We start from the raw sequence: 27,603 nt of genomic DNA, 5'->3' as shown, positions 1-27,603 counted from the left end.
CATTGTTAACAATCTTTCACACAGGCAATGCTTTACACCTTTAGACACACAGCGCCACAAATAAGTTTTGTCTAATTATGTCAAGAACCCTATGGTAGTGAGATAATCATAGCTTACAAATATGTGAAGTTTAGATCTGCATGGAGGTAATCACAGCCCATCATGCACAGATCCTGGATTCTGGGGGGTATTTGCCAACAAAATCAACATGTGAGGAACATTACTCGTTCAACAAAAAGTTGACGGAATAAAATGCGAAATAACTAATTAAAACTATTAGTAGGCCTGGAGTCAATTATACATCACAAGTATCAAGCAAACAGCACCTAATATAATATCTACACTTGCAACCTTGAAGTAGCAACAGTACATGGTGGTGTTCGAATACAAAGTAATTATCTCCTCGAGAATCACTTTGCCAGCAGATAGCATAAGCAAACATAGGTCCCCTCTGGAACCATGGAACTGCATCTCGACAAGAGCAGTGAATGGTAATTCTCTCCGAACAAGCATAAACCGAAGCACGGTGCTCATTCGGCACACTTCACACCTGAAAGGTATACTTGAGATTGTATAACGCTGCCTCCAATCATAAAACCTGGCATGACCATGAGCCCAACTTTAGGTTTGGAATCTCCCTCTGCCAGAATTATGTTCTTCACAACACTTTCCATATAGACCTCTGAGAATTCCGTTCCTTTACTCACCTGAAAAACCTTGACCTTGGGATCAAATGAATTTGCTAACCGGTGCAACAGCCATATTGATTTAGCCAGTTTTAGAAAAGCCTGGTAGAAAGGTGTCCTCGGGTGCCCACCACTCATGACATAGTTCCTCTGATCCAGGTTGTCAAAGAATGAAGCTTCCATCTTAGGGTGCACAACCAATAGGTATTTTTTCCGTGAAAATTTACCAAATACTGAGTCCGGGTTTTGGCTCAATATATCCAGAGGATCCATGGCTCTTATAGCGAGAAATTGGCGGAAGAAACCCTCATGAGAAATGGGGAGTTCAGATGGTTCCATTGAGAAGTTCTCTTCCTGGAACCCACTGAACATTTTCTGACAAATGTGTGATTCAAATGCATACTTCTTATGAGCCCTTTTTGCATAGATCACTGAATGTTCAACCGCATTAGCTGCCGCATCAAGATCCCACCCTGCAGCTTTCATCATGTTAATCAGTGGTTTTGAGAAATCATGGATGGATTTATATGCTGTTTCTACAGCAGAAGAGAAAAGGTTTGGAGTCAACTCAATGGAAAAGAAATTGTGTTCTTCTTCAAAGCCTTCCGGTTCCTTGGAGAGCAGACCCCTCTGCTTAAGTTTCTTTTCTAATTTCAGCTTTCTCTGGCCTGACTCCTGAATTTGTTGCTGCAGTTGGACAATCTCCACGTCTCTTGTTTGAATCTGAGACTGAAATTTTTTTACCATTACTTCAAAGGTTTTAAGTAAGTTTTGTTGCTCTTGAATTTCTGCAAGTAGGGATGAATCTTTAGGTGATGCTGATGTCAGTTTGGGATTTTTATCCCTATAGGAATGTTTGAGTTCCGAAAGCTTCATGAGTTCCTCAATAACAAGTTTATCAGCAGCCTGGATCTTGTCTGGATCATAAGGGGTATGAGCATTCTGGAGCTGCATATATGCTGCTTTGAGAGAGGAAATGTTGTTGAAGATCTTTGATACAAGTGCATCCATAGATTTCTTGTTTTGATTTACACTGTCATCCATTGGTTGAGGATAAACCTTCTGGTTGTTGCTATCATGACTTTCTGTTTCCTTGTGCCCTGTTCGTAGCATTGCTTCTTTTGTTGAAGTAGCTGCTCTTTTGTTTCTAATCTGACATATGACAAGCCAACTCCAATAAGTACAATTTCATTTATCATGCAATAGTCCACCAATATTTGATTATGCAGCAACTGTAATTTATTATGGAACTCATATGGCAAAGTGATACAACAACATTGAAACAAACAAAGACTCTTTGTACAGTTCAAGATCACTCAACCTGTGATCTTGAGATTCACTTAGCAGAATTGTGTGTCAACCCTTAAAGACTAATCCAAACAAATAATCTTCACATGCTTCTTACAAGGGGATTGCAGTAGATAGTTTTTGCAAAAACACAAATTTAATTGTAAATTATCGAAATGATATTTCAGCCCAATGTAAAATCAGTAAATTCCTAAGTGAAGTAAAAACACATACCACACATAAATTCCTGAGAAAACGACAAAACATCACAATAGTGAATCAATTGTATAGCACAATCAGAAAGATCAAACTTCATACTTAGAAAAATGCTACGACAATTCTACAAGCTGGAAACAAGACAGTAAAGTTAGCCCAAGAGTACATGGCCTATTTCCTTTTATGTCAAGCAAAATTATTCATGATCCATCACTTGATAAAAATGGAAGCAATCACATCATAAAATTCTCATTCTGTTCCATGATACACCTTACATATCAATCACCATCTATCTGAGAATTATCTTGCATACATGTTCCGGTTCTCCATGGAGTCTTACCACTCCCACCTTACAATCATAATTAGCCGCCTGATAGCCATTTCAAAAGGGGCCTGGACATAATGTCAGAACAAGCTGCTTGTATGAGTTCAATGACTCCATAAAAAAACGTATAGATCTGTATAACAGCTAGGTATTCTAAATGTATACTTCTGTATAACAGCCAGGGGTTCTACATATCCATTTTAATGCAATGCTCTCCTAATACCAACATTCCGCCCGAAAAACATGGAAGAGCTCAAGCACGGAAAAGTTTTAGAAAGAAATCTTTGTTTTTTTTCTTAAACCAATATATGCAATGTACGTAAAAATAGAAATGATGCCACCAGACTGACAAAATACCTCCTCAGAGCGCATCCCAAAAATACCAAACATCTGGATACAAGATATGTATTCAGAAATATAATTTGCAGGCAAACGAAACTCACAGCTACCATCTACTCCAAAGGTATAAACTTCAACTCGAGATCGGACACGAAATCAGATCGCAGCGTTCCACTGCTCAAACTTCACTCGGAAAAAGCCCCATTTTTGCACAATCATCCACACGATATATCAATTCAAAGGCAGACATGCGAAAAATATCAGATCGAAGCATACCGAGTTCGATGAACGAGCCAGCCAAGAATTCTCCCTTGTACTCGTCTAAGAGACCAAGCCGAAAACCCTACAACGATCATTCTAATCATCGAACATTCAAGACAAACACGATCCGAGCAAGCAAGAAGAATAAGAAGTAATCCGTACCCTTTCGCCGCGAATGCGTGAGATCGGCCGCGAGGAGTCGCTCAGATCGGAGGAGATCGGTCGACGAGGTACCAAGGAGATGCTTACCAGGGCTCACTTTCCCCTTTGCCCTTTTGGTACCCCAAAATCGGTGCAATGTTACGGGAATAAATTGTAGATGTACCCCCATAAGTATTAAAATTTCACATCTACCCAATCTGATCATCTTGCAAATAAGTCCCATAGCGCATAATAGACGCAAACAGCGATCAATCTAGACATCTCAATATGTAATATGTGTATTAAAAAAGGAGTAAAATGAATAACTGTGAAGGGCCCCTCCCAAGGAATCTGACATGTCGACTCACCATTGGCCAATAATAGCTGAAATAGGCCGATTTTTCCCGTTTACCCCATTCCAATCTACCCACGTCCTTGTCCCTGTCCGTGTCCGTGTCTTTGTCCATCAGCGTTGCTAATGACTTCATATATATCCACAGGACCATCTCCTCTCCATATCCTATCCATCCTATCATCTTCTCCCGTATACGGATCATCTCCATCACCCCATTCTCCCATCTCTGTTTCTTTAGAGAATCTTCTCCTCTCCTCTTCTCGTTTCTTCAACTCATCCAACACTCTACTACTTCTCCCTACATACATCGCCAGTCTTGAGAGCGATGGCTGCCATTGTCTTCCATCCCACCTTCTTCTGCTCACGTTCCGCCCAGAAACCCCTCTCGTCGACCGCTACGGCGAGAACAGCTCGGTCTCTTCCTTGCCAGTTCCTCGGCAACGCGATCAGGCTCGATGATTCTTCCTTCCGCTCCGGCAAGAAGAGCTCTTCCGCCGCCCGGATGTCTTGGGACGGTCCCCTCTCCTCCGTCCGACTCATCATCCAAGGGAAGAACCTCGACGTATGTGTTCTTGCTCATCGGTTTGGTTGGGGGCGTGATTGGGTGCTTTCTTGATGCTTTTCTTGACATGAATTAGTTGACGGACGCGGTGAAGAAGCATGTGGAGGACAAGGTCGGCAAGGCGGTGCAGAAGCACAGCTACCTTGTCCGTGAGGTCGACGTCCGGCTGTCCCTTCGCGGCGGAGAAGTCGGCAGAGGCCCTCGGCTTTGCCGATGCGAGGTGTTCGTCTAAATTCCTCAGATTGTTGTCAGAGTGTTCGAATTGGATGCTGCTGTTCCAAAGGTGGTGACTTTCTCGTGTTTTAGGTCACTTTGTTTAGCAAGAAGCACGGGGTGATTCGCGCAGAGGAGGAAGCGGAGACGATGTACGGGAGCATCGATTTGGTGTCGTCGGTTCTGCAGAGGAAGCTGCGGAAGATTAAGGAGAAAGACACCGACCATGGGCGGCACATGAAAGGGTTCAACCGTCTCAAGGTTCGGGATACAGAGCTGAAGGGAGTCGAGGATGCAGAGGAGGTAGAAGATTTAGAGGAATTTGCGCCTGCGGAAGAGGATGTGGAACGTCTGGGTCGGGTAATGTTCTTCGCTCACATCATGCTTTGCCTGTTTCATGCTTCGTTTAATTTCTTGGCGTTGTCTTTTAACTGGTCATAGTGCACTCTTTGGAGAAAAGGAAAAGGAGTATGAACAGTGTCTATTTATCCTCTGTTTCCGTATGAATCTGTATCCAAATCCATGTGACCTGGATCATATGCATCATTTAGGACTTTGATTCGCAATTTAGGTTACATTTCTTTTGTATCATATTGTTCATCGTATGCATCTACTTCTATTGAGGGGGAAAACAACATTGCCTTTTAAAATTGGATCTAATTTACAGTGTTGACTAGGGATGAACAATGATATTATGTGATAGCTATCTTTGTTAACTCTCTTACCATTATATTAGAACATGACTCGGTTATAAATATCTGAACTTAGTATGAGCTTTGGCTGGATCACACTGGAAGAATTAGCACTTTGGCCTCAAGCTTGTTTTGGAATTATGTTCATGAGATGTTTAGTTTCTTGCAGAATATGTGTAATTATTTTATGTTGTCCTTGCTTGTTGGAGTGGAAGATGGCTCTATGATACAATTTCATGATGGCACAATCCTTGAGTTTCTTAGTGATATCCTTTGTGTTAAAAATAATTCTTGACTATCTTAATAATCACATGCCTCCAAGAAAGTGGTAGTGATATTTTCATTTAAATTAGTCTGCTAGAGAAATATGCTCTTTTTTGTTCGACCTGTTGTATCGTAAGTTTTTAGTGTGCTAGATCCACTTAGTAACTGTGATTCTGCTGTAGTTCGATTTCACTTCGCCGCGACAAGTATTGCAGTTTTCTTTATATGAAGAGCGCTTACAAATATTGGTTCCAAACACTTTCGGGCTTTTAGAAGTGTTGTATGGTCACTCTTGCGCTGTTACACCTTGCAAAAATTGTTAGCAATGCATTTGTTACTTTTTAAGTAGTGCAATCTTTGATGTGTTATATAGCTACGGCACATTTTTGTGCCAAACTACCAGAGCAGTCTTCCTCCGACATTTAATGCATTGTGCTTAGTAAACGCATACTTCCCTTTTTTTACTTCAATGCGTATGTTCTTCAACTATCTTTCGTAGATCCTTAGCTATCCATATATCTAGACAGTAATTTCACAAAATGAGTTATCTGGATGAGACTAACTGTCATGGAAAGATCAAGTAGTATGGATTTTTTTTCTTTTTCTTTTTTGCTGGTTTAGAACTGTGAGACCCACAACAGTTGCTTCCTGATGGATCATTGATGTTTTATGATTACTGTTTACCATTTGTTGCAGCAGACGAAAGTATTCCTAGGATGGAACAGTATGATCTGGTTTTACTAACGAATCATTCTCTATTTCAGATTGTGCGCACAAAGTATTTTGACATGCCACCACTAACAGTTGACGAGGCAAAAGAGCAGCTGGAGAATGTCGATCACAGCTTTTATGCTTTCAGGAACGATGAAACCGGTAATCATCCTTGTAGATCTTTAAATCAGCTCCCTCTTCTGGAGATTGCTTTCCTCTGGTGGTCCTGCAGCATAAGAAGATGAATTATTTCCTGCGCAGGTGAAATAAACATATTGTACAAGAGGAAAGAAGGTGGATACGGCCTGATCATACCTAAAGATGATGGCCAAGCGCGTGATCTGGAAACATCCTCCGAACGCACCAGAGAGTCCATCACCGAGCGGGTCAGCGGCTGATGCAGTGCGAGCTTGCTGCATGTATGTTGTTGACTTGAACTCACATAGTCTCCGCAAGGATGTTTGTTGACGACGGGAGTTAACAGGTTTTGTAGCCCATTCACCACTCGATTGGCTAGCTAGAGTACACGGTTTATATTCTTCTTCTTCTTCCAGTCATATTTGATCTTTATAGCTTATAAACTGGCTATAATATCATGGTATGGAATGGACCGTCGGTGCAAGGGGCCAGATTTAAATTTCAATTTGTTAGAGGTCAACACAAAGTCAAAATCAAAGTGTCTTACACTTTTCTCTTTTTGTAACGGGCCGGGCCGGATCAAAACGTAAGCCGGCCTCCATTTGTGGGTTTCTTCCTGCAAAGCAAACAACAGAATTGAATACGCTGACACAGCTTTCGATCGACACTCCACCACGACTTTGAGGACACTTGCAAACCCCCTTCGTCTCCGAGATGTCTGAGGCACATCACTCCCCCTCTCCCCCACGAAAGATGCACGACGATGACGGCCACGGCAAACCCCACAAGCCCATGCTCCACCGCTACGCGCCCTCCCACCACCACCCCGGCCGCCTAGCCCTCTTCGTCCTTCTCCTCCTCCTCCTGCTCGCCGGCGTCACCGCGCTCGTCGTCTACCTCGTCTACCGCCCTTCTCGCCCACGCTTCTCCGTGACTAGCGCCGCCATCTACAGCCTCTCCAACGCCACCACCGTCGCGCCCGTCGCCGCCATCTCCTCCGCCATGCAGTTCACCCTCCTCATCCGCAACCCGAACGACCGTTCCTCCATCAGCTACGAGCGCCTCGCCACCTACGCCACCTACCGCGGCCAGGCCATCACGCTGCCGGCCCCGCTCCCGCCGCTGTTCCAGGAGCGGGACAGCGAGGTCTCGGTGTCTCCCCTGCTGGGCGGGTCGCCCGTGCCGGTGTCGGGCGACGTGGCAGCGGGGCTGGCCACCGACCAGGCCTACGGGGTGGTGGCGCTGAGGCTGGTGGTGCTCGGTCGGCTGCGGTTCAAGTCGGGACCGTTCGACAGCGGCTGGCACAGCATGTACGTGCGGTGCGACGTGCTCGCCGGCTTGAAGACCGGAGTCCCTGGTCAGGTCCCGCTGCTCGGCACGCCGGTATGCGACGTCGACATCTGATCTCAATTTGCGTGCATCTTAATAAACGGAATTATAGTCATGCGAGTGAATAACGGAATGACATGGAGAAGATATAGCAGAAATACTTATATATGATAAGCAGGTAAACATCCATCTATTTCTTCTCTGCGCATCGATCTCGTTGTACAGGGAAATGTCGCTAATTAATGGTTTCTTCAGTCTTCAGTTTGTTTACTGTCTCTCTTTCACCTGCTGCACGTCTCGAACATCCCCCAGGCCCATGAAAATGGTGCCTCTCTTCTGTTATTTGTTCGCGTCGCAGGTTGTGCCCATCCTCGTGCGGTCAGGAGAAGAAGCGGATGAGGACGGCCAGCGTGGGAGCATGAGCTGGCGTGACGTTGGCACGCACGCATCGCATGCACGTCCGCTACGTGTCACGGTGACGGCCTTCTCAGTGTCCATCCCTCTCCACCGTCACAAAACCGATACCGTTATGTAAGAATGTAACGGTTATCGCGAACTACCTTCTGTTATGAATTTCTACTTATAAAAGCCCTATATTATTATTAAAAAAATAAAATAAAATACCCCATTACCTTTTTTTGTCGACACTATCATGTAATATTGACGTAAATTACTAGCACACTATGTTTCCTTGGTTTCGAGTACGTCCAAAATGCCAACTATATATATCCTTGAAAGCTTACGTCGCGAATCTGTTGCGACGATTATTGCTTGTGCTTCGACTCATGCAAACATCAATTCAAATTCACGTACCGGTATTGAACCGCTACCATAAAGATATTTTCACCAAGCTTCAAACATAACATAGGATGGTACAATGATGTAACCTCGAACGGTCCGTAACTTTCCTATCTCGTCCTCGGGTAGCTCTCTCCGTGTCTCCTCAGGTCGGTGCCGACACCGATCCTCTTGTTCCGGGAATCCTTCGCCACCGTGCATTTATATCATCGTCCTTTTATCATCTCCTTTGATCCGATTTCACATTTGATTCTCCTCGCGGATCCTTGATCATAATTGATCTCAACAAGTTTCATCAAGATCGTACATACGACCTTAATCTTCCGTGCATGTTCGTGCGTATGGTGCGCAGCGCGGTTGATGGGCCCCGACGAGGTAATTAATGGGGAAGTAAATGGCGTCAGCAGGGGTAAAGCATGATGCAAGAAACATTTGTCTTCATCCATCGGTTTGACAACACCCACGCATCGGATCCGCTTCCACGGCGATTGGCAACGCAGTGAAAACGTTTTCCGAAACGGAAACAGCAGCGTGAAATGTTTACAGAAACATAAAACATCGGTTTGTGAGTTTTTGATTCTGAAAGCGGAATCGACTCTCGCCATCAACCATTTACTACGACCACTGTGCATGCGCTTTTCTGCAATCGACTCTCGCACGTATTTGTAATTGTTAGTGTAAACAACCTTAAGCCTAGTTCGGGTCCGGATAACGGGGATTTCCCTAGGACGTTCCTCGAGACTACTGAGGTGGTCGATTATGGTGGTCCGATCGGGATGGGATCACCGTTTCCTCCGAACAAGAACTCCTCACCTGCGCGTCCAGTGGAGGCCTTCGGCTTCGCACTTGCACAAAGGTCAGTTCGGGGAGCTTGGCCCGACCCCTCCGACGTTCAAGTCAGTGGATGGTAAATGAGGTTTCTTTAGCTAAGTTCTCTCCTCCTCTCTCCTTTGTTTAGAATGCAAGGGTATTTATAGGGAAACTTACTATTTCCTGATGTACCCGCTTGTAGGGGGCAGGCTCGTACTCTTGGTAGCGTCTGACATTGGTGTTGGCGTGGCGTGAAGGACCGAGCCTAAGCAGGATGTTTAATATGCCTCGGTCGACGTTCCGATCCGTTTGACCAAGTGGTGTCAGGTCAATCAAGGCGTCATCTGGAGCAGCTGACGTCAATCATAGTCTTATCGTCATTATTACCCTCATCAGTAATGGTGACAGAGCGAAATGAACCTATGATCAGATGTTCTCACAGACTCATACCCGAGAGAAAATCTCAAGAATAATGACATCGATGGTATGATTGTAAACAATTGTCATATTCGGGAATTTTAGGAAGAAAATAATCAAAATTAGTGATTTTCATATATATTTTTTCTCCCGAAATTGGTTAGTATTTTCAAGAATAATGCGAAGGGTAGAACCGTAAAAAAGGGCCAGGAACAGAAGGGGGTACATTTACCATGTTACTAGGCCTGGAATTCCCACGCGCCTACTGCTGCCTGCGGTGCCCCAATTGTCGCCCTAACTAACCGTCCAATTCCCGACCTGCCACCCTCTTCCGCCCGTACGCTCACTCAATTAATATGGGAGTGGAGATGCCGTCAAACCCAACCCATCCTTTGCTGCCATCCTAACCCTCCCCGTCCCCATCCTCCTTTGAAATTTCAAATAGGAGCGCTCTCTCTCTCTCTCCGTGCGCGCATGCACGTTTCGCCCTCTCCTTGGCTCGCCGGATCATCCCCGGCTAAAGAACAAAGCCCAGGCACCAATAACCCACATTAATGGCTGCAACGCAGCACATGTTCGTCCTTCCAAATGTCCGCCACCCGCCTCTGTTTCACCGCCATCACATGCGTCCCACCCCCCGTAAAACTACTACTCTTCCTGCATGGGGTCTCGTGGTCATACCCTCGCCCTGGGGCCCGATTCCCGTCACTATTTGCCCACCCACACCCCTGTTTTCTCTTTTGAAAAGATCCGTTCTCGAACGGTGCTTCGTCGGCCGATCCGTTCTTGTCGGTCCCCCACTTAATTATTCTGCGCTTCTGGTCCACCTTCGTTGTTCGTTTGTGCCCCCAAACTTTGAGTTCCGCTTTGATTGATTCCTTCAAGTATGAGAGAGGAGGAGTTCGTGCCAACGACTTCATAGATTGCAGTGCTTGTTCCAGCGCGGTTCGAGAGGTATCATAGATCGGAGTGAAGGGAGAGGGATGGGGAGAGAGTGGTATTGGAGCGCGAGACCTTCACAGGGTAGAGGCAACCGCGAGGAGATCAATCCTGGTTGCATGAGCTGCATGTTTCACTACTCCAACTCCACTGGCAACAGCAGCAGCAGTTGCAGACCTCCGCCAGCGTCGTCCTCATCGTCCCTGCCATCGCCTCCGAGTGCCAATCGTACTTCACAGCGCAAAGGTAAGAACCGAAGCCTTCGTCTCTATTGTTGTTCGAGATCGCGAGGTTGCTCATCATGCGTTGTACGTAGGATTTGAGGCGCCCAGGAATAGTCTGGAGCTGGGTGAGGAAGAAGCATCGTCGGCGACTTCGGCCGTAAAAGGAGAGCTTTACGATGTTCCTGTGAGTGTTTTGTTTGCACCGACTAGACGATGATGTGGTCTTCGATGGCTTATCGTTTGCTACTGGATCAGGTTGGCGTAGAAGTACGCCCATTGCCGGCTCCTTTATCGAAGAGCAACAACAAGATGACGGTGTTCTCGGAGGACGAGAAGAGGAGCTCGCAGGCTGAGACGCCGAGGACACCGAGCGTCATCGCGCGCCTCATGGGCTTGGAGATCCCGGCGGATCAGTGCTTGTCTCCGATGACCCCCGACACGCCGCCGTTTATGGAGCAGCAAGCGCAGTCTCGAATGACGAACAAGAGGAGGCACGTTATCGGTGATGGGTGCGGGAGGGAGTCTCCATCTCCGCGGCAGCCGCTCCGGAGTCTGAACTGCAACGTGTCAGCACCGCCACCAGCTAGAACGGTCGACGTCGTCGGCTCCCGCTCCTTGCCGGAGACACCGAGGGTTTCGTCAACCTGGTCTCGCGACGTGGAGGCCAGACTTTCTCTACAGCTCAACGAGGAGAACACCCGTAAGGCCGTGCATGGGTTCGGTTACTCGTCTGCGGACTACCCGCTACCTTCTTCCGCATCCGCTGCAAGGTCCAGGAAGAAAGACCGTGGAAGGCATCATGATGAGAACAAGAGCCCGAAGAGCCTCTACCGTGCCCGCGAGATCGTCAAGCAAGCGAAGGAAAGTTTCAATAACAGAAGAGGAGGCGGTGGTGAACATGACAGTGGCGGAGATGAGATAAAGTCCAAGTCTAAGAGAAGCAGACCGCCTGAGAAGAAACTGGCCATGGCGGATCCCCCGTCTTCCACTTGTTCGCCTCAGATCAGGCCCTTCTTGGAGGTCGCAAACAACAAAACTGAAGACGTCATCAGGAAGCCATTGGCGCAGCCTCCGATGGCGCTTCGGTCGAGGTCACCCGACCAACTGTCGTCGTCGAGAACCGTAGGAGATACTCGCGATTATGGCGAAGCAAAGGTCGTCAAGGTGGTCCTCAACAAGTGCAGGAAGGCTGATTACGAGCGATTCACAGGGAGGATCAAGAGGCAAACTCGTTCGCTTCCGACATTAGCATCACTCTTTCACTCAGCTGACTCGCTACCACAGAGGAACCAGCCTGATAAGAACAATTCCAGCTCCTCACCTTCTGCTACTACGTCGAGACTGAACGAATCGTCTCAAGCAGTCCCACGGCCGCCTTTGCCGGTGAGCTTTCGTGCGCCTCGCACGTCTCCGAGATAATGAGCAATAATTACTTGTTCTTAATGTATTTTGCTTGATATTGATTCGACACAGATTGGAAGTACTTCACATCCATCAAACGGTGAACGGAACCGCCTGCGAAAAGCACCGAAGGATAAAGATTCAGAACTCAGATACGTGACGTCTATACTCGAGCGTGCAGGAATCGGCGGAACTCACATGTTGAGATGGTATTCGCCCTCGCTCCCGATCGACCCCATCGTCTTCCATCGGCTGGAGCTCGAGTTCCCCTTCTTGCTCGTGGGAGAAGGGAAACGGTGCAAAGGCTCGGAGGTCGAGACCGAAGGCAGAGCCCTCGTCGGCCCTTTGCGGCACCGATGGAACAGGAAACTCCTATTCCATCTCGTGGAGGAGATCTTGGGAGATCTCCTCCTAGGACGTTCCGATATCTTCTCCTCCCCCTGCACCGGCAGCGGCAGCAGCAGTTTCCGTCTCGTTAGACGCGACAACTGCGGCATGATCGAAAGAGAGGCGTTGCTGCAGCAACTGGTGGCGCAGATAGAGAGCTTCCCCGCTGCCGACTGCCGCGTGGTTGGCGACATCGACGCCCTCGTCGCGGGGGACCTCCGGCAGGCCAACGTCCGGCGGCTGCTGCTCCACCCCTTTGTGACGGAAGAGGCGGGCGACGTGGCGCTGGAGGTGGAGCAGGAGATCCTGGACGACCTCCTCGGCGAGACCGCGGCGTCGCTCGCGCTCTCCGCGGAAGTCTGAGGTGACAATGGCGGTGGGGACACCGGAGGAATGCTGTCACGGTACTGTTCCCACGGAAACGCCGGGCGCCTCATGCCATCAGCAACCACAGTTGTCTGTCATGTTTGAAGCATCGGTGCCCACTCTGTAGTGTGTACTGTGCTGTGTAAACTCGACCCCACTTTGTTGTATATGAAGTAGACATCAATTTAACCTCTCACACTCTCTCTCTCTCTCTCTCTCTCTCTCTCTCTCTCTCTCTGTTTCCTCTTGGGCTTTTACCAAGAAGAAGATGTGTGGAGAAGCTTGCCCTTGTCAAGGTCGTATACAGATATGTGATCACAATCAGCATGCGACGAGTAGCAGCATCGCACACACGTTGTATGAGATCTAAAGGCACTGTTTCCATTGATTGTCATGGTCAATGATATTGACACAAAGTTCGAAATTGAGCATGTGACAGTGAACTGAGTTAACCTTTGGAAACTAAAAAGTGTTATGGACATTAAGCCTTCCTCTATCTACGAAATTAACCAATGTTAAACATCGATGAGCTTGAGATAATTGTTTTGTAATGATAGGAAAATAATCATGTTATAGTGATATCTTACTTATATTCTTTATTACCACAAGTGATTAAGGGAAATCGAAATACGATATTCTTTTCTTTTTCTATTATCACTATCTAACTTATATCATATGATCCAAGTACAACGTAATTTTTAATCATCCTTTAACATATAAAACAACTTACCTCCACGTCTTTCTCGTCACCTTCTATCATCTAATTACATTATATATATTGTATTATATAGCAAATATCATAAATAATTAAAATTATTGATTATATATGATATTGGAATATGACACTTGATATACTATCGACACTTCTATAAGATCAATACCTTGATCATTCTAAATCATACGTCACGTGGATCCTGATTCATTAAGCAGGTGATGTGACTTGATAGTTGTACAATCATAATCATAATCTCATGATTTTTGGATACCACCAATTCATCATTGAATAGTATGTGTAATTGCTTCCACTATATAACTAGATCTTCAAGTCTCACGATCATCAATCGTATTATAATAAAATAATATATCATCTCTAGAGTTAAGATTCACTTTTAATATCTTTAATCTAATCCTCTCAAAGGAAAAGACTTTGCTAAACATACCTAAGACATAACTGGATGTAATTATTGAGTATTGTGAATTCATTCGAAAACATATTTGGGAAAGAATTACGATTGTATCCAAATCATTTATCGTATTAGACGATATGAATTAATATTATATAATATAATTAAGTATCATCATACGAAAGCATAAATAAAAAAAACTAATTTTCTCCATTAAAAATAGTATGTTTGGGTCATAATTCTCAACAGGAAAATCCAGAAACTTCTTCCAAAGCCCATTTTGTTTATTTTCAATGACGAAAACAAGACATTGATTTCGGAGAGGTTTGGACGGTCGAGACGCTCCGGTTCTCAGCGATCGATGTGGAATATATCGTGTCCCCAACGTATATCCCATACACTTTCTCTTCTCACATGAAATTGCTGCGGGTCCCCTTTTTTCGTTCTTTCACACCGACGAGTGAGTCTTGTGTGCTCTGAGCGGGTACTCGTAACTGAAGTCTGGACTCGTTCTGGGCGGAACACGTATACCCTTCGATGTTGTAGTGATAAGTCCCCTGACCAAACGTGTGGCCTCTCTTGAACACGTGGCGGTTTCACGCGTCTCGCGCGCCACACGACAACGCATCCGATCCCTTCTCTCCTCTCCTCTCCCGTCCTCCCCTTTATCTACCGCCGACTCGAAATCGAGCCCAACGCAGAAGGCAAGAGGGAGATCACTCGCTCATCAATGGCGGCTCCATCTCTCAGACTGGAGGGCTCTTTCGCTCTCTCGGTGCTCCCCTCGACCTCCATTTCCCCTTTGATTGCCGCGCCGCGAGTGGTGGCGGCGGCTCCGAGGCCAATACCTCTCTTCCGAAGGAGCCTCCCCTCACCCATCTCCCGTAGGAGTTGTCGGTTCGCGGTGAAGGCTTCCTCGGCCCCGCCCACGGCAGAAGAACTCAAGGTCTCCAGCTCATTCCTCTTTTCCGCCCAAGAAGGGCCCTCCTTTTTTTCGTGTCTATTTTTGTTTTGATCGGTAATGGCTAGGTCTCTGCAGATATCAACGATCTCCACGAAGCCGGTCGAAGGGCAGAAGACCGGGACCAGCGGGCTCAGGAAGAAGGTTCTCTCGTGCTTCGTCCCCTCTCTTTTTGATGCGTTCTTTTTTCGCGGTTGTAATGGATGATGGCTTCGAGCTGAGTTTGAATTGGTGGTGGATTTAGGTTAAGGTTTTCCAAGAAGAGAATTATCTGGCAAACTGGATACAGGTATGAGCAATTCATTGCGTTGAAGTTGAAGTGATGAGTGAATGGAAGGGAGCTCTTATGCGGTTTGGGTGGCGCAGGCGCTGTTTAATTCTTTGCCTCCTGAGGATTACAAGGGTGGCGTGCTGGTATTGGGAGGCGATGGTCGGTATTTCAATCGTGAGGCTGCACAGGTAGACATCTGAGAATACGTGAGAGGAGCTTGATTGATAGCTAATCGTTTCCGTATCTCACTCTTCATAAATTTGTTTCTTGCTTGTGATGGATTGCTTCTCGTGGTCATTTGAGGGATGCAGATAATCATCAAGATTGCGGCAGGGAATGGCGTGGGAAAGATTCTTGTTGGCAGGTGAGTGATTTACTGCTTCCGGGATCGTAATTGCTGATCCAAATGAGTCTGTCCACTCTGGTTATCACTGCCATAAAAGCTTACCTAAATTCATGCTACTAGACCAACTTTAGCCCCATCTAACTCTGATAGCATTCGTCATGATCTCTCAGTCAATAGTCAACCTCGTTGAGCCTAAATCTTATTGTAATGATCGAGCATGATGAGGTAACCCACTTTCGATGAGGGCTAAATCTGGCTGTTAAATTCCCTCAAGGCCTTGATGTCATCATCCAGACCCAACACAATAAAGAATTAGACCCCCGAGCCTGATGGGATAACTGACGAGAGGACTAAATCGGGTGGTTAAAATTGCTTACTTTAGGTTTTGATGTCCTTGTCAAGACCCAACATAGCCCAGAATTAGACCTTGGAGCTTGATGGGATAACTGATTTGTTAAATTACCCAAACTCCTAACACAAAATGCTTAATCTCAAGGTAGCAATAGTATACCTATCAGATCATTCCAATTTAAGTGGTAGCTCACTTATAATGTGCGACTAAATTAGGGGCCTTGACATTCTCGTCAAGACCTAACATTGTTCAGAATTAAACCCTCGAGCCTGATGGGATAAATGATTCATTAACTTCGTTAAGTCTAAACTACTAACCTAAAATGTTTAAGCCCAAGGTAACCGAAATACATCTCAGCCGACTTTTGATGTGAGATTAAATCGGGAGTGTTACATTTCAAATAACCTTTAACATTACCTGAGCGATCTTTTCTTTAGTCTAAGCTGGCTGAGAAATTTAAGCTATGAACCTGAACTATAGGGCTGTCTGAAGCTTTCAAACCATCATGGAAGCTGTAAAATTCATATCTTTCGACTGTGGAGAACTTTCTTCTATTTTGTAATCCTAAATCTGCCAGCAATGTTAATCTTTAGAGCTAAACCTGGTGATAATGGGACCAATAGTTAAGAAAAAAACCTCTATCATAACAATTTTTGTCTTTCTTGTTCTGATCTTGCACTTTTGTCCCATTGGTAATAAATATTTCAGGATCTTTGCAATTATTGAGTTCTATAATAAATCAGATTCTTATTGAAAAAGTATTTCACAGTATTTATGTCATAGAATTGAATTCTAAATGTTGAGTATTGCCCTGGCAGGGATGGCCTCATGTCAACTCCAGCTGTTTCTGCAGTGATTAGGAAGAGAGGGGTATGCTTCATTTTATATATTATTTGGAAGTGGACTGTCTTGTTGTGTTTCTGTTGGATCAAATTTTCTTGGCAGGCCAATGGTGGTTTTATAATGAGTGCAAGTCATAATCCCGGTGGACCAGAATATGACTGGGGCATTAAGGTGAGTATGTTACTACTTGGTTATCAAATTTCCTCCTCCTTTCATGAGAACAGAGTTCTTGACAATTGTTTCTGTCTCTGGATTAGTTTCACTGAAGGACTTCTCTGACAATAACCTGCAGAGCTATATAACAGGTTTCTTTTTGTGTGGTGATAATCTTGGTTTGGAACTATGAAATTGAAGTTTGTTTATGGGGGGGATATCTTTGTTCCATCATCAGTTATGAGCTGGAGTTGATAAATCTAAATGACTAGTTATTGTAATGGACTTTTTTTTCTTCTTTTCATATCTGAATAATCTGACGTAGAATGGTTTATTCCACTTCTTTCATTTAGTAATTCATCAGTCATTCTCTCATGTTGACATTGCAGTTTAACTACAGCAGCGGACAACCTGCACCAGAATCGATAACTGACAAAATTTATGGAAACACACTTTCAGTATGTCTCTTTATCCTCTCAGGTCCATTTCATCTTTTGTTCCTCTGGTAAAGAGGATGTTATCATCCTGTCAGTACTAAATTTCATTCATATCTATCCTGTAATCTGAACTATGTGACCTGTCTTGTATCTCAAAAGCCTTCAACTTCTTCTCATTCGAAGCTTAGTAGTTTGAGCTAAAATGAAACGATATAAATCTGACTGAAGCTGGTTGGATTTGAAGGGAGGAAAAGATCATTGTACCTCTGAGTTTAAGCTTTATGCCTCTAGTGATCATATGGAATAGAAGTTTGATTTTCTGTGTATGATATTGATTGGCTATATTGAATGTTTTTCCAGTTTGAAATATGTTATTATCTTCTGAGGCACTTCGTCTTGTTCATTAAAATTGCTATCTCGATACTGCATCTGCTCTCTTGATATTGCACCTGGATCAGGATTCCTGTCCGCTGCTACTTCAGGCTTCCTAATTTTGTCTAATTTGGTTGTCTATATCCACAATTTTCAGTTCTAAATTTGTGTAAATTTGTAACTGCAGATTTCTGAGATAAAAATTGCAGATATTCCAGACGTTGATCTCTCCTCCCTTGGAGTTGTAACCTATGGAAATTTCACAGTGGAAGTGATAGACCCTGTTTCTGATTACTTGGAATTAATGGAGGTACAAGATAAACCAGAACTGAATTATGGATGATGCTGCCTGTTTCATCTTTTGAAGTCTTGCAATTCTAATTCCTACTTCTGCAGAATGTGTTCGATTTTGAGCTTATCAAGGGTCTTGTTTCCCGGCCTGATTTCAGGTACGCAATTTATAAGTTGGAATTTAAACCTAAGTAACATAAAAGCATTACTTCAAGCTTATCAGAAGATAATGGACGACACTGTTGAACTTTAAAATAGAATGATTACTTTCTGCAGCAAACATCATGCTTGTTGAATGAATCTACCATTCATGATTGTTGATAAAAACCCTAAATGTGTCAGAGGCAGTAATAGCATTTATGCATCCTTGATTCGTAATGGGGTGGTCAGATGCAGAATGAAGAGGACCAGTTTCAGTCTTATTTTTTATTAAAACAGTGAAGGTGCTTTTACATCAGTTTGTGTAAGTATGATGTTGTCATTGTTGTTGGTGGTGGTGGAATAAACATATTGCAGGTAGAATCAGTTAGAGAAAAGAGTAAACAACTTATTTTTCTTTTGAAATCTGAATTACATTGGCACTTATATATGTTTCTCCTTGATATTGGTCCCTTTTCTGAATAGAAGTAACCAGTCATTTCTCTTACCAGAGCAGTACTCATTCATATCCATCGGATAAGGAAAGTTGATGCTCAGCGTATTCTTAACTGATGCACATCTGGCTGTCCCAAACTTTTAAGATTCAGTTCCTGTTGGACCTTATACGCCTATTGCCAGGCAGATAAGCTGCCCAACTTAAAAGAATCAATAAACAGAAAAGAGAAAAAAGAAAGAACATCAGCTGTTAAACATGCTAAGAGGCTAGATCTGTTGGCACCATGCAATGTCATGCTTGACTGAACTGATCAAATTAGCTGAGTGACCTACAGTTTTAGGACGCTTTAATACCAAATGATCCAATTCACTGGGTATTCTGAAAGTACGGTTCAATAAAAAAATTTAATTTTTTAATTTTGGAGCTGATTTGCAGCCTTTGGCACATTTTGTTAGCGCAAATTTTTAAATATTTTTTAGTTTAATATTTGAGGATTTTTCTTTGTAGTATATTATTGAAAGTTACATTTTGACCACTTATAGTTTCTTGCAGCAAGGTTCATTGTCTTTCTTCTGACTGTTTATCTTCATGAACAAGCAGTATCTGTTTTCTTGAATGTGGCCAGTGTCTTGAAATTGTCGAAACTAATCTTTCAGGTTCACATTTGATGCGATGCATGCTGTGACTGGGGCATATGCAAAACCTATATTTGTGGATCGCCTTGGAGCTAGCCTGGTTTGAGATTCAATCATTGCATAAGCTATATTGCTTTAATTGTGACCTGAATGTTATTACTATGTTCATTGAAGGACTGCATCTCAAATGGAGTGCCTTTAGAAGATTTTGGGCATGGGCATCCTGATCCAAATCTTACGTAAGGAGTTTATAATCCTTGCAGTACGTTTCTTGTGGTAGTTTCATATCCTCTTAACTATTTTGGAACAGGTATGCCAAAGATCTTGTTAAGATTATGTATTCTGAGGATGCACCGGACTTTGGAGCAGCAAGTGATGGTATGTGTATGATTTATGAGATGAGAATTAGGTATATATTCTGATTTGCTGGTTTTCATGCTTGCTATTTGAAAATGTGGATTGTATTCACTCTAAAGAAAGAAAGATGACTTAACTATTTATCCAAATATAAGAAAGAGTTGGTAGCTGTAAGGGTTTCTAGGATTTGTTTCAGTTAGACAGTTCATTCTATTATAAAAGTGTCTTACTGAAGATTATGATGCTTGTAATTGATTATATTTAACCTGTCATTCTTCTATTTTCAAGTGTTTATTTTCTTCATTGGAATTTAGATGTATTCTAATGGAGTCCAGTCTTATAGCAAAAGATGCTTATTGCCTTCAGGTGACGGTGATCGAAATATGATACTTGGAAGAGGCTTTTTCATCACACCATCAGATTCTGTTGCGATTATTGCAGCTAATGCAGAGGAAGCCATCCCTTACTTTAAAGATGGTGCCAAGGTATAAAAATCAAAAAAAGAATCAAGTATTCTTATGACCTTGATGGAAATAGTGAACTTTATAGCTGCTAATGATTTCTACAGGGACTTGCTAGGTCTATGCCTACAAGTGGAGCACTTGATCGTGTTGCATCAAAACTGAATCTTCCTTTCTTTGAGGTTTTGTACCTGAGAAATTCCTTTAGATCATCAGTTTTCTGGATGATTATTCATGCATATAATATGAATGATGTACATAGTCTCTTCACTTCTTGAAGATCCATTTTACAATATTATTGGATGTTGGATGTCCACATTTGAATTGCAGTAGTATATATGCTATATTGTCACATGTTCTGTAGGCCCAGGTCGATAGATTGTCCACTTAAGCTTCAGCACACGTGTACATGTACATAGACATTTGCATATACATATGTATATGCATATGCATTTTGACTTTTTTTTATTGCTTGTCTTAATCTGGTCTTTTAATATACAGGTTCCAACTGGTTGGAAATTCTTCGGAAATCTGATGGATGCAGGGAAGTTATCTATATGTGGGGAAGAAAGTTTTGGTACAGGTTCAGATCACATCCGGGAGAAGGATGGGATATGGTAAGCTTGTTTGTAAAATTATGTAGGGGTGAAGTGTTTGGTTATTTTTGAATACATAGCAAATGTCATGTTGATTTAGGACGAGTTTGATAGCTTGCTTTGCTAGCTTGCCTTTTGCTGACTTTGATGGTCTCTACTTGGATCCTTTGGTCCGTTATGCATTACACTCGCTGAGTTTGACCCCTGCTTATGTTTTTTGTGCAAATTGGTCTTGATCTTGTGCATGGTGCTGGAAAGCAAAATCAAAATGTCTAGAGCCTCAGCTTGTACAGTGGTGAATTTTGTTCTGTTAGCTGATTCAACTATTTTTCAGGGCTGCACTGGCTTGGCTTTCCATCATTGCCTACCAGAATAAGGACAAAAAGGTTGGGGAGAAGTTGGTCTCAGTTGCTGACATTGCAAAGGAGCACTGGACAACCTACGGCAGGAATTTCTTTTCTAGATATGATTATGAGGTCAGAAGGAAAATAAAAATGAAAGGAAAACTTTTTCCATGAAATATTGTGGTCTCAATATACTATTTATTGCTGTTGTCAGGAATGTGAATCTGAAGGAGCTAATAAAATGATGGAGTATCTTAGAGATGTCATCTCTAAAACCAAGTCTGGTGAAAAATACGGTAGTTATTTTATACTCCATGGTTTGTGTTCATTTATTTTTTCTTCTTTCTTATGTACTTGTTAATGTTCTGTGGTCATAGGAAATTATACCCTTCAATTTGCTGATGATTTCACCTACAAGGATCCTGTAAGTTTCATTTAGCCACCACTTAAGCATCCTTTTCAGCAGAAGGGAAATGACACTTGTAATTCTTTGGGCACTGAATGATTTGAAATGGTGCCAAACCAGGTGGATGGCAGCGTAGCATCGAAGCAAGGCCTTCGATTTGTTTTCACTGATGGATCGAGGATTATATATCGTTTGTCGGTAATGAAAATACTGATTATTATCCTTAGAAATATTGTTTCTTGGAGGAATGGATTAAGTTCCTGGTATTCTGAGTGCAACACATCATATTTGACAGGGCACTGGATCGGCAGGTGCAACCATCCGAATATATATCGAACAGTTCGAGCCTGATGTGTCCAAGCATGGGACAGATGCACAGACAGCATTGAAGCCTTTGATAGGTTAGTGATTTGTTGTTACTTTAAGGAAAATGCTGGAGTTACCCACCTGCCATCTACTGGGCCATTTTACCACGAGGTGACTCTTAGCTCTTGCTTCCTGCAGCTAATGACATGGTAAATGGCAGGATGGGATGGGGACTCAAATCTACAAGTTATCTTAGTTTGTTGTTTCTTATTAAAGAATATTGCTAATGGTTTGGTCCTGTCTTAGGTTTGGCATTGTCCATTTCGAAGCTCAGCGAGTTCACCGGCAGGGAGAAGCCTACGGTCATCACATAACTTAGTTCTGGTGCTCTCTCGTCAGAATCCCTTTTTTTGTTATATTTGATCCCCTTCTTTTGTTTAATGCAATCATAAACATATTTTACATGTACTACATGTTCACTGTTATGCCTGTGGTCCAATGCCTTTTGATATAACCCTCCTCTTGATGCCATAAGTTTCCCATGTATATGATTGACTTTTGTTTGCCGCCTTATCGGTTTATCATGAACCTGAAGAACCTTTCCAAGCAGGTGCTTTAGATTCGTGCTGCCATTTGCTTGTGGCAAATGTTTCAACTTAAACTGGAATTTTCTCATAGAGCTTTGGGAGAATCTGTTGATCAGTGCTGGTACATAATTTCATGATGATACTGGCAATTGTTGAAACTTGGTGAAATCTCTGAGAATTGCGTAACAGCTCTTTGCGACATCAAAAGCCGACTGCAAAAATAAAGATTGGTTTTATGATTCGACTCTTTTTTTGGGAAAACAAATCAGAAGCTTCTTAATGTAGTTATTGATGGGAGCGAGGGACATTGACAATCCCATGGTTGTTTCTTTGGTCTTTTCTTGGTCCTCTTCCATCTTGGCATGATGTTTGGTTTTGAATTGACTTAACTCTCTTCCAATCATTTACAGCAAGAAACAACCAGACATGTTTCTTCTGTAGGATGGACGACCTATCCCAGCAATGGTCATCGATGAAGAGGAGAAGAGAATTCTTCTACCAAATATATCCAAGCACTTGGCCCACAAGTGTCATTAAAAGCATGAGAGAAATGAAGGCTTTTGATCTTATTAGATGGGCTACAATTAGACCCAAAAGAAACACAACTTTATAGCTAAATAATAAACAAATTTTGACTGTCTCCTTCTGTATCTGCTGATTGGAAATTTGGGTGGCCACCTACAAATATATTTGATTCTCCTAGAGTTTTAGATCTGACTCGAGCCTTGTCTTTTTATTGCACTTGATATTTTCACCAATGTTGCCATCTTCGTTCCATCATGTCTCCATGTTTTAGCTCCTGTGAGGATCTTATGCTTGCATTTTTGTTTATTTTTTCCGTCACTCTTCTGGAGCAAGTCAACGAGGGAGCAGCGATGCAGGATCGAAAGAGTCGCTTTCTCGATCCTCTTCTCCACTGGGTTGATGGTGGTGACGCAATAATTATTCTTACAGCTCTTACAGACTGTCTTATTCATGAAAAGTAAAGATTGCATGCACAGTTTAGGATTTGATCGCATATTATCAACTAGATTGGATTAACATCTTTTAATGGTAACTGAGGACACAACCGGATTGATTTGATGGAGGTGTTGTGTCACTCGGGATCGTAGGTCAAGTCAATTCCGGTGCGATAGTGTTGCAATCTCTGGGTTATGCTTTTATGCTCACTGCTTCTCCTCCATTAAATCTTTCCTTGGATCAGCAAATCTTATCTTTACGATGAGATCAATTCTCAGCAAATTTCAAGGATGAATATTCTTTTGGCCCGTCCACCCACGAGAGAGCCATCGGGTCGGTCTGGTCCGATTCATTTCGATCCCAACTTAATGGTATTAGATATTTTTTTTTGTTTAGTACATATCAAATTCGAGTCATTTATATTGGGACAAAGCAGCAGAGAGAGAGAGAGAGGGTAGAACTCTGCCGACTTGGCATCTCGAGCATCCATCATCACACGGTGGCCGACGCAATGAAGCGCGTGGCATCGATGGACGTCAAGATGCGAGAGCGGAAGCGATGGAAATTTGGAACCCCCCATATAAAAGGTGACGTGGGTACGTGGGAAGTGTGGAGGAGGGTTCGATTTGTTCCCCATGCATTATTAACTGGAAACCAAACCGAAGCGATGATGGAGGGGCAAAATCCGAGGCTTGCTGGATCCATTCATTCCGGAGTAGTAATCGCCATACTGTAGCTTCCACTTTCTGCTCAATGATGGAAGGATGGATGCTGCTGTGAGCTCATCATTGCCACCATGATTTAGACTCACTTTTTGCTTGCCTCTCACCAGGGTTTTGCTCCCATGTTGCACCATTGCAACTCCTGTTCAACTGCACACACCAGTACCGTGCAACCCTGCAGCATCAACGAGAAGACCAAAGCCTTCCGTGTAGCAACTGCTGTGCCACTTTGTCGAGCTTGTTCGTGAGAGAGAGAGAGAGAGAGAGAGGATGATGGAAGCATCGGTTGTGTGACATGAGATATTGCAGGACTCCTAATCTCTCCATCTTTGACGTGCTATATTAGGGAAACAGTGGGATGACCCTGTTTGACCCACTTCGTCATCCATGGGAGCTCCGTCGGCCTCCCAAAGTGGCCACTGGCAAAGTCCAAGTCCCATGTTGGTCTCCAACAGCCATTCCACTCCCTCTCCCCCTCCCCCCCCCAAAGTACAATCATCTCCTACACCCCCAGACAGTGAGCTCAACCCTTCTAGGTCGCACCTCCACTTCCTTCCAAGAACAATAATCTCTCTCTCTCTCTCTCTCTCTCGCACGCACGCATACACACACACACACATATGAGAGGGCAGAGGGCACAGAGACCTTTATCGCGGGACCATGAGCAGAATGGCAACAGTAATAAAGGCATGCATTTGGAGAGCTCGGACACCACCATATGCATCACCACCACCACCACCACAACCTCCTCTTTCTCCCCCTCTCTTCTCACACTATGATGAGCCACTACTGCTGCTGCTAATCTTGTTTCTTGTTCTCGCCTATGATTCCATGGCCACCTTGTCGTTTGCTTTGGACAAGAAGAGGGGAAAAGGTTGGTGTCCTTTGTTTTGGAGCCCCTCATGCTTCTGTCGGCCGGGAGATCCTCCAGGGATTGCGTGTGTTACGCTATTGCTCGCCACTGCCTCGACTCTGACATGCCATTTGCTGCCATCGAGAGGCACCCAAGGCCGTGGCCGATGTGGGGATAAACGAGTACGGTGTAAAGGATGCCGAGCCAGCGAAAGGCAGCCATCTCATTGGCTGGATTGCATTTATTTGTACACAGAATCATGGAAGGTGATGTCATATATATGGGTGATTGGTGGGTTTTTGAATCATCTGTTAACTGATAAGCTGAAAGCATGGTTTTGTAAGAAGGATGTCATGGATATCCCATCTGAGGAGAAGCTTTGTGAGGAACTGCCGACTCGGCTTTACATGACACAGGCGTGGCCTGTAGCCATTGTCTTTTTGGGACAACTCATCTTTCAGCTATTAACAGCACCTCAAATGTAGTGTGCGTGGATCTCTTCATCGGTGATCTTGATGCTACTTGTACAAGTGATTCTCTTGGGGGTTACCCATCTTTGGGCGCTGATTGAAAAATGCGCGCATCAGATATGCACGAGAAAGCAGCAAAAAATTGTTGCTGCCATGCAAATGATGTATTGAGCGAGTGCATCATCAATTCTAAAACAAATTAGATCAAAGAAAACAATATAAGGCTTTCATCAGTAGTAGAAAATGCTTGCAGTATAGATTCGTTTGGTATTTCAGACACACACACACACACAGAGAGAGAGAGAGAGAGAGAGATAGAGAGAGAAAACTAAGCTCAGATTGTGTACTTCGGCAAATATGCCTGTGGCAGAAGATTAGTTATTTCTGAAAACAAAATGGACAAACTTATGGCGATATGCAGTGAGAAACAACGATCATCCATCCCACAAACACAAATGGATCCAAAGGAGCAAACATTAATCTAGTGAGCTTGCTGTTTTTTATTGGGTGTGTGGTGTGCACGAGGAAGTCCTCAAGAGCTTAAGCATCAGCCATAACAGTTTTAGAGATTATGAAAGTGCCATGGCAATCCCATTTCCCTTTCGACTAGATTATTTGCGGTTATTGTCCTTGTTGTTTGCTCGTCTGTCTTTGTCCTGTTTTGTTTTGTTTTGCGCTGTGGAAAAGTCCTAAAGAGTATAATAATGAGACACCGGGAAACAACCTTCTCATCCATGGTGATTCTTAAATCGTATGTATTTGTGGTCCTTTTAGGGTAACGACAAGTATTCTATGAGATCCTAGAGAGCAGCGCTTCGAGTTAACTCTCGGTGGTGATTAAAAACCACAGTGCGAATTGATGTGCTCTCATTCTAGTCGCGCATCACACGGCATGAGAATGACTAGTTCTTCTCCGGCTTCATCATGGTGCCATTGCGGTGATCGCTGGATGAACGAGCCGTGTCAACTGCTGATTGATGCGGTGATTGCCGGATGACGGAGACGGAAGTGGACTGGAATAAATCGGGGACGAAGATAATCCAAGTATAGACTGTGACAGTGACACCGGACATGGATAACATCACCGGTTAGTATGTACACGTCGACTGTCCTGTTGCTGACGAGTAAAAGCCTAAGATCTCGTTGTCCAATGTACCGATAGAATCTACGTGGCAGGAAAATAAGATTTCATGTGAGCATCCATTTGTCGCTTGCATGGGCATATAGAGAGCGAGAGAGAGAGAAGCTTCCAAAAAAGATATAGCGTATATCCCTTCCACACACTCCCGACCTCCTCCCAAAGTATTCAAACTTGGCGTGATGCTATCCATCTTTCTATCTATATATGTGGGAAGAGGAGGAGGGAGGCGGAGAGCGATGGAGTCACGGTAGCCCACCAAGTAAGTAGAGGGAGGGAGAACAGGACAAGGACCAGTAGTACTCCACTAGCTAGCGAGCTAGCTAGCTAGCTCGCCAGACTCCGCTCTCCACCGGATGGAGAGGAGGACAGCAACAGGACTGTCTTGTCCGGTGCTCTTTCCCTCGTGCACTGCGGGAAAAAAGAGGGCGAAAGCAGCCAAATGCTACTGCCATGTGACGAAGGGCTCCTTGGATGCGAGTGCCACGCCCAGAGGCAGCCTTGTCCTTTGCCTTGGCGGCTGCCATGCCCCTTAACCAGCGTTAGAGGACAATGGAGAGAGAGAGAGAGAGAGAGAGAGAGAGAGAGAGAGGGAGGGGAGGAGTGGCACTCATGGGACCTCCCACTCTCCGCCTCACAGCCCTTTTATCGTCATCTCTCTAACCCATGTCACCTAATCCGACGACAAATATTAGGACAAATCTCCACACAGGACACCTCTCTCTCTCTGATCTGATGTTGGTGTGGCACAAGTGTTTGTAGCAATAAATCCAAAGCAAGAGTTTGAAAGAAGAATCCTCCTTTGCCACCAAGATCCAATCACGACATGTCCTGGTGGCAGATGCTACATGCCAAAGGAAGGGGGAAAATTAGAATACCAGTACACTGGTGCCAAGTAGAGGACAAGCCACTCTAGCGCAGAGGATAGGACTGGTTTACGGATCCCTCCAGTTATATCAACCTCAATTTGAGACAACGTATGCTGTCCCAGTTTGTCACCTTGGCTCCTTCCTCTCCCCTCTCTATCGTCATGCAACTCCCACTCTCTTTTCTCTCTTCCTTCTCCAACTTAGAGTTTGGTTTCATCGGAGAGGAGAGAGAGAGAGAGAGAGAGAGAGAGAGAGAGAGAGAGAGAGAGAGAGAAAGAGAGAAAGAGGGGATA

At 44.0% G+C, this 27,603-nt stretch overlaps 5 protein-coding genes and 1 long non-coding RNA gene across 8 annotated transcripts; 5 read left to right on the top strand and 1 right to left on the bottom strand.

The window, feature by feature from the left end:
• Positions 1–239: 239 nt before the first annotated feature.
• LOC103994983 (protein GRAVITROPIC IN THE LIGHT 1) lies at positions 240–3,401 on the bottom strand. Of its 3 annotated transcripts, none has more exons than XM_065165178.1 (3): positions 3,277–3,401; positions 3,130–3,196; positions 240–1,833 (listed from the first exon to the last, which is right to left on the bottom strand). In XM_065165178.1, exon 3 carries the CDS (start codon positions 1,797–1,799, stop codon positions 531–533), a length of 1,269 nt encoding a protein of 422 aa, XP_065021250.1. In that variant the 5' UTR covers positions 1,800–1,833; positions 3,130–3,196; positions 3,277–3,401; the 3' UTR covers positions 240–530. The 3 variants fall into 3 exon arrangements, with proteins under 3 accessions (XP_065021250.1, XP_009413741.1, XP_009413742.1); XM_009415466.3 differs by having other exon boundaries at positions 240–1,838; positions 3,277–3,386; XM_009415467.3 differs by lacking the exon at positions 3,130–3,196 and having other exon boundaries at positions 240–1,838; positions 3,277–3,386.
• A 366-nt stretch (positions 3,402–3,767) lies between these two features.
• LOC103994984 (ribosome-binding factor PSRP1, chloroplastic) lies at positions 3,768–6,695 on the top strand. The gene is made up of 5 exons (XM_009415468.3): positions 3,768–4,172; positions 4,249–4,392; positions 4,479–4,745; positions 6,106–6,214; positions 6,314–6,695. Exons 1-5 carry the CDS (start codon positions 3,936–3,938, stop codon positions 6,448–6,450), a joined length of 894 nt encoding a protein of 297 aa, XP_009413743.1. The 5' UTR covers positions 3,768–3,935; the 3' UTR covers positions 6,451–6,695.
• Positions 6,696–6,783: 88 nt separating this feature from the next.
• On the top strand, positions 6,784–7,707 carry LOC135644360 (NDR1/HIN1-like protein 1). Its single transcript, XM_065161864.1, has one exon. The coding sequence runs from the start codon at positions 6,905–6,907 to the stop codon at positions 7,592–7,594; it is 690 nt and encodes a 229-aa protein (XP_065017936.1). The 5' UTR covers positions 6,784–6,904; the 3' UTR covers positions 7,595–7,707.
• A 2,723-nt stretch (positions 7,708–10,430) lies between these two features.
• Positions 10,431–13,034, top strand: LOC103994986 (uncharacterized). Its single transcript, XM_009415470.3, has 4 exons — positions 10,431–10,729; positions 10,800–10,891; positions 10,963–12,090; positions 12,181–13,034. The coding sequence occupies exons 1-4, from the start codon at positions 10,528–10,530 to the stop codon at positions 12,856–12,858; spliced, it is 2,100 nt and encodes a 699-aa protein (XP_009413745.2). The 5' UTR covers positions 10,431–10,527; the 3' UTR covers positions 12,859–13,034.
• A 1,591-nt stretch (positions 13,035–14,625) lies between these two features.
• LOC135645916 (phosphoglucomutase, chloroplastic-like) lies at positions 14,626–22,257 on the top strand. The gene is made up of 22 exons (XM_065164814.1): positions 14,626–14,931; positions 15,025–15,090; positions 15,191–15,235; positions 15,313–15,405; positions 15,529–15,581; positions 16,734–16,785; positions 16,861–16,929; positions 17,301–17,369; positions 17,908–18,030; positions 18,117–18,169; positions 19,263–19,341; positions 19,416–19,480; positions 19,552–19,619; positions 19,965–20,083; positions 20,167–20,241; positions 20,561–20,676; positions 20,990–21,131; positions 21,214–21,295; positions 21,377–21,423; positions 21,526–21,603; positions 21,701–21,806; positions 22,018–22,257. The coding sequence occupies exons 1-22, from the start codon at positions 14,716–14,718 to the stop codon at positions 22,083–22,085; spliced, it is 1,884 nt and encodes a 627-aa protein (XP_065020886.1). The 5' UTR covers positions 14,626–14,715; the 3' UTR covers positions 22,086–22,257.
• Positions 22,258–22,485: 228 nt separating this feature from the next.
• LOC135645917 (uncharacterized) lies at positions 22,486–22,938 on the top strand. The gene is made up of 2 exons (XR_010498916.1): positions 22,486–22,619; positions 22,709–22,938. It is a non-coding gene; the product is annotated as an uncharacterized LOC135645917 (long non-coding RNA).
• Positions 22,939–27,603: the final 4,665 nt, after the last annotated feature.

Source organism: Musa acuminata, chromosome BXJ3-8 (assembly GCF_036884655.1).
Source record: "Musa acuminata AAA Group cultivar baxijiao chromosome BXJ3-8, Cavendish_Baxijiao_AAA, whole genome shotgun sequence".
NCBI classification, from domain to species: domain Eukaryota; kingdom Viridiplantae; phylum Streptophyta; class Magnoliopsida; order Zingiberales; family Musaceae; genus Musa; species Musa acuminata.
This window is presented reverse-complemented; position numbering and strand designations above follow the sequence as displayed.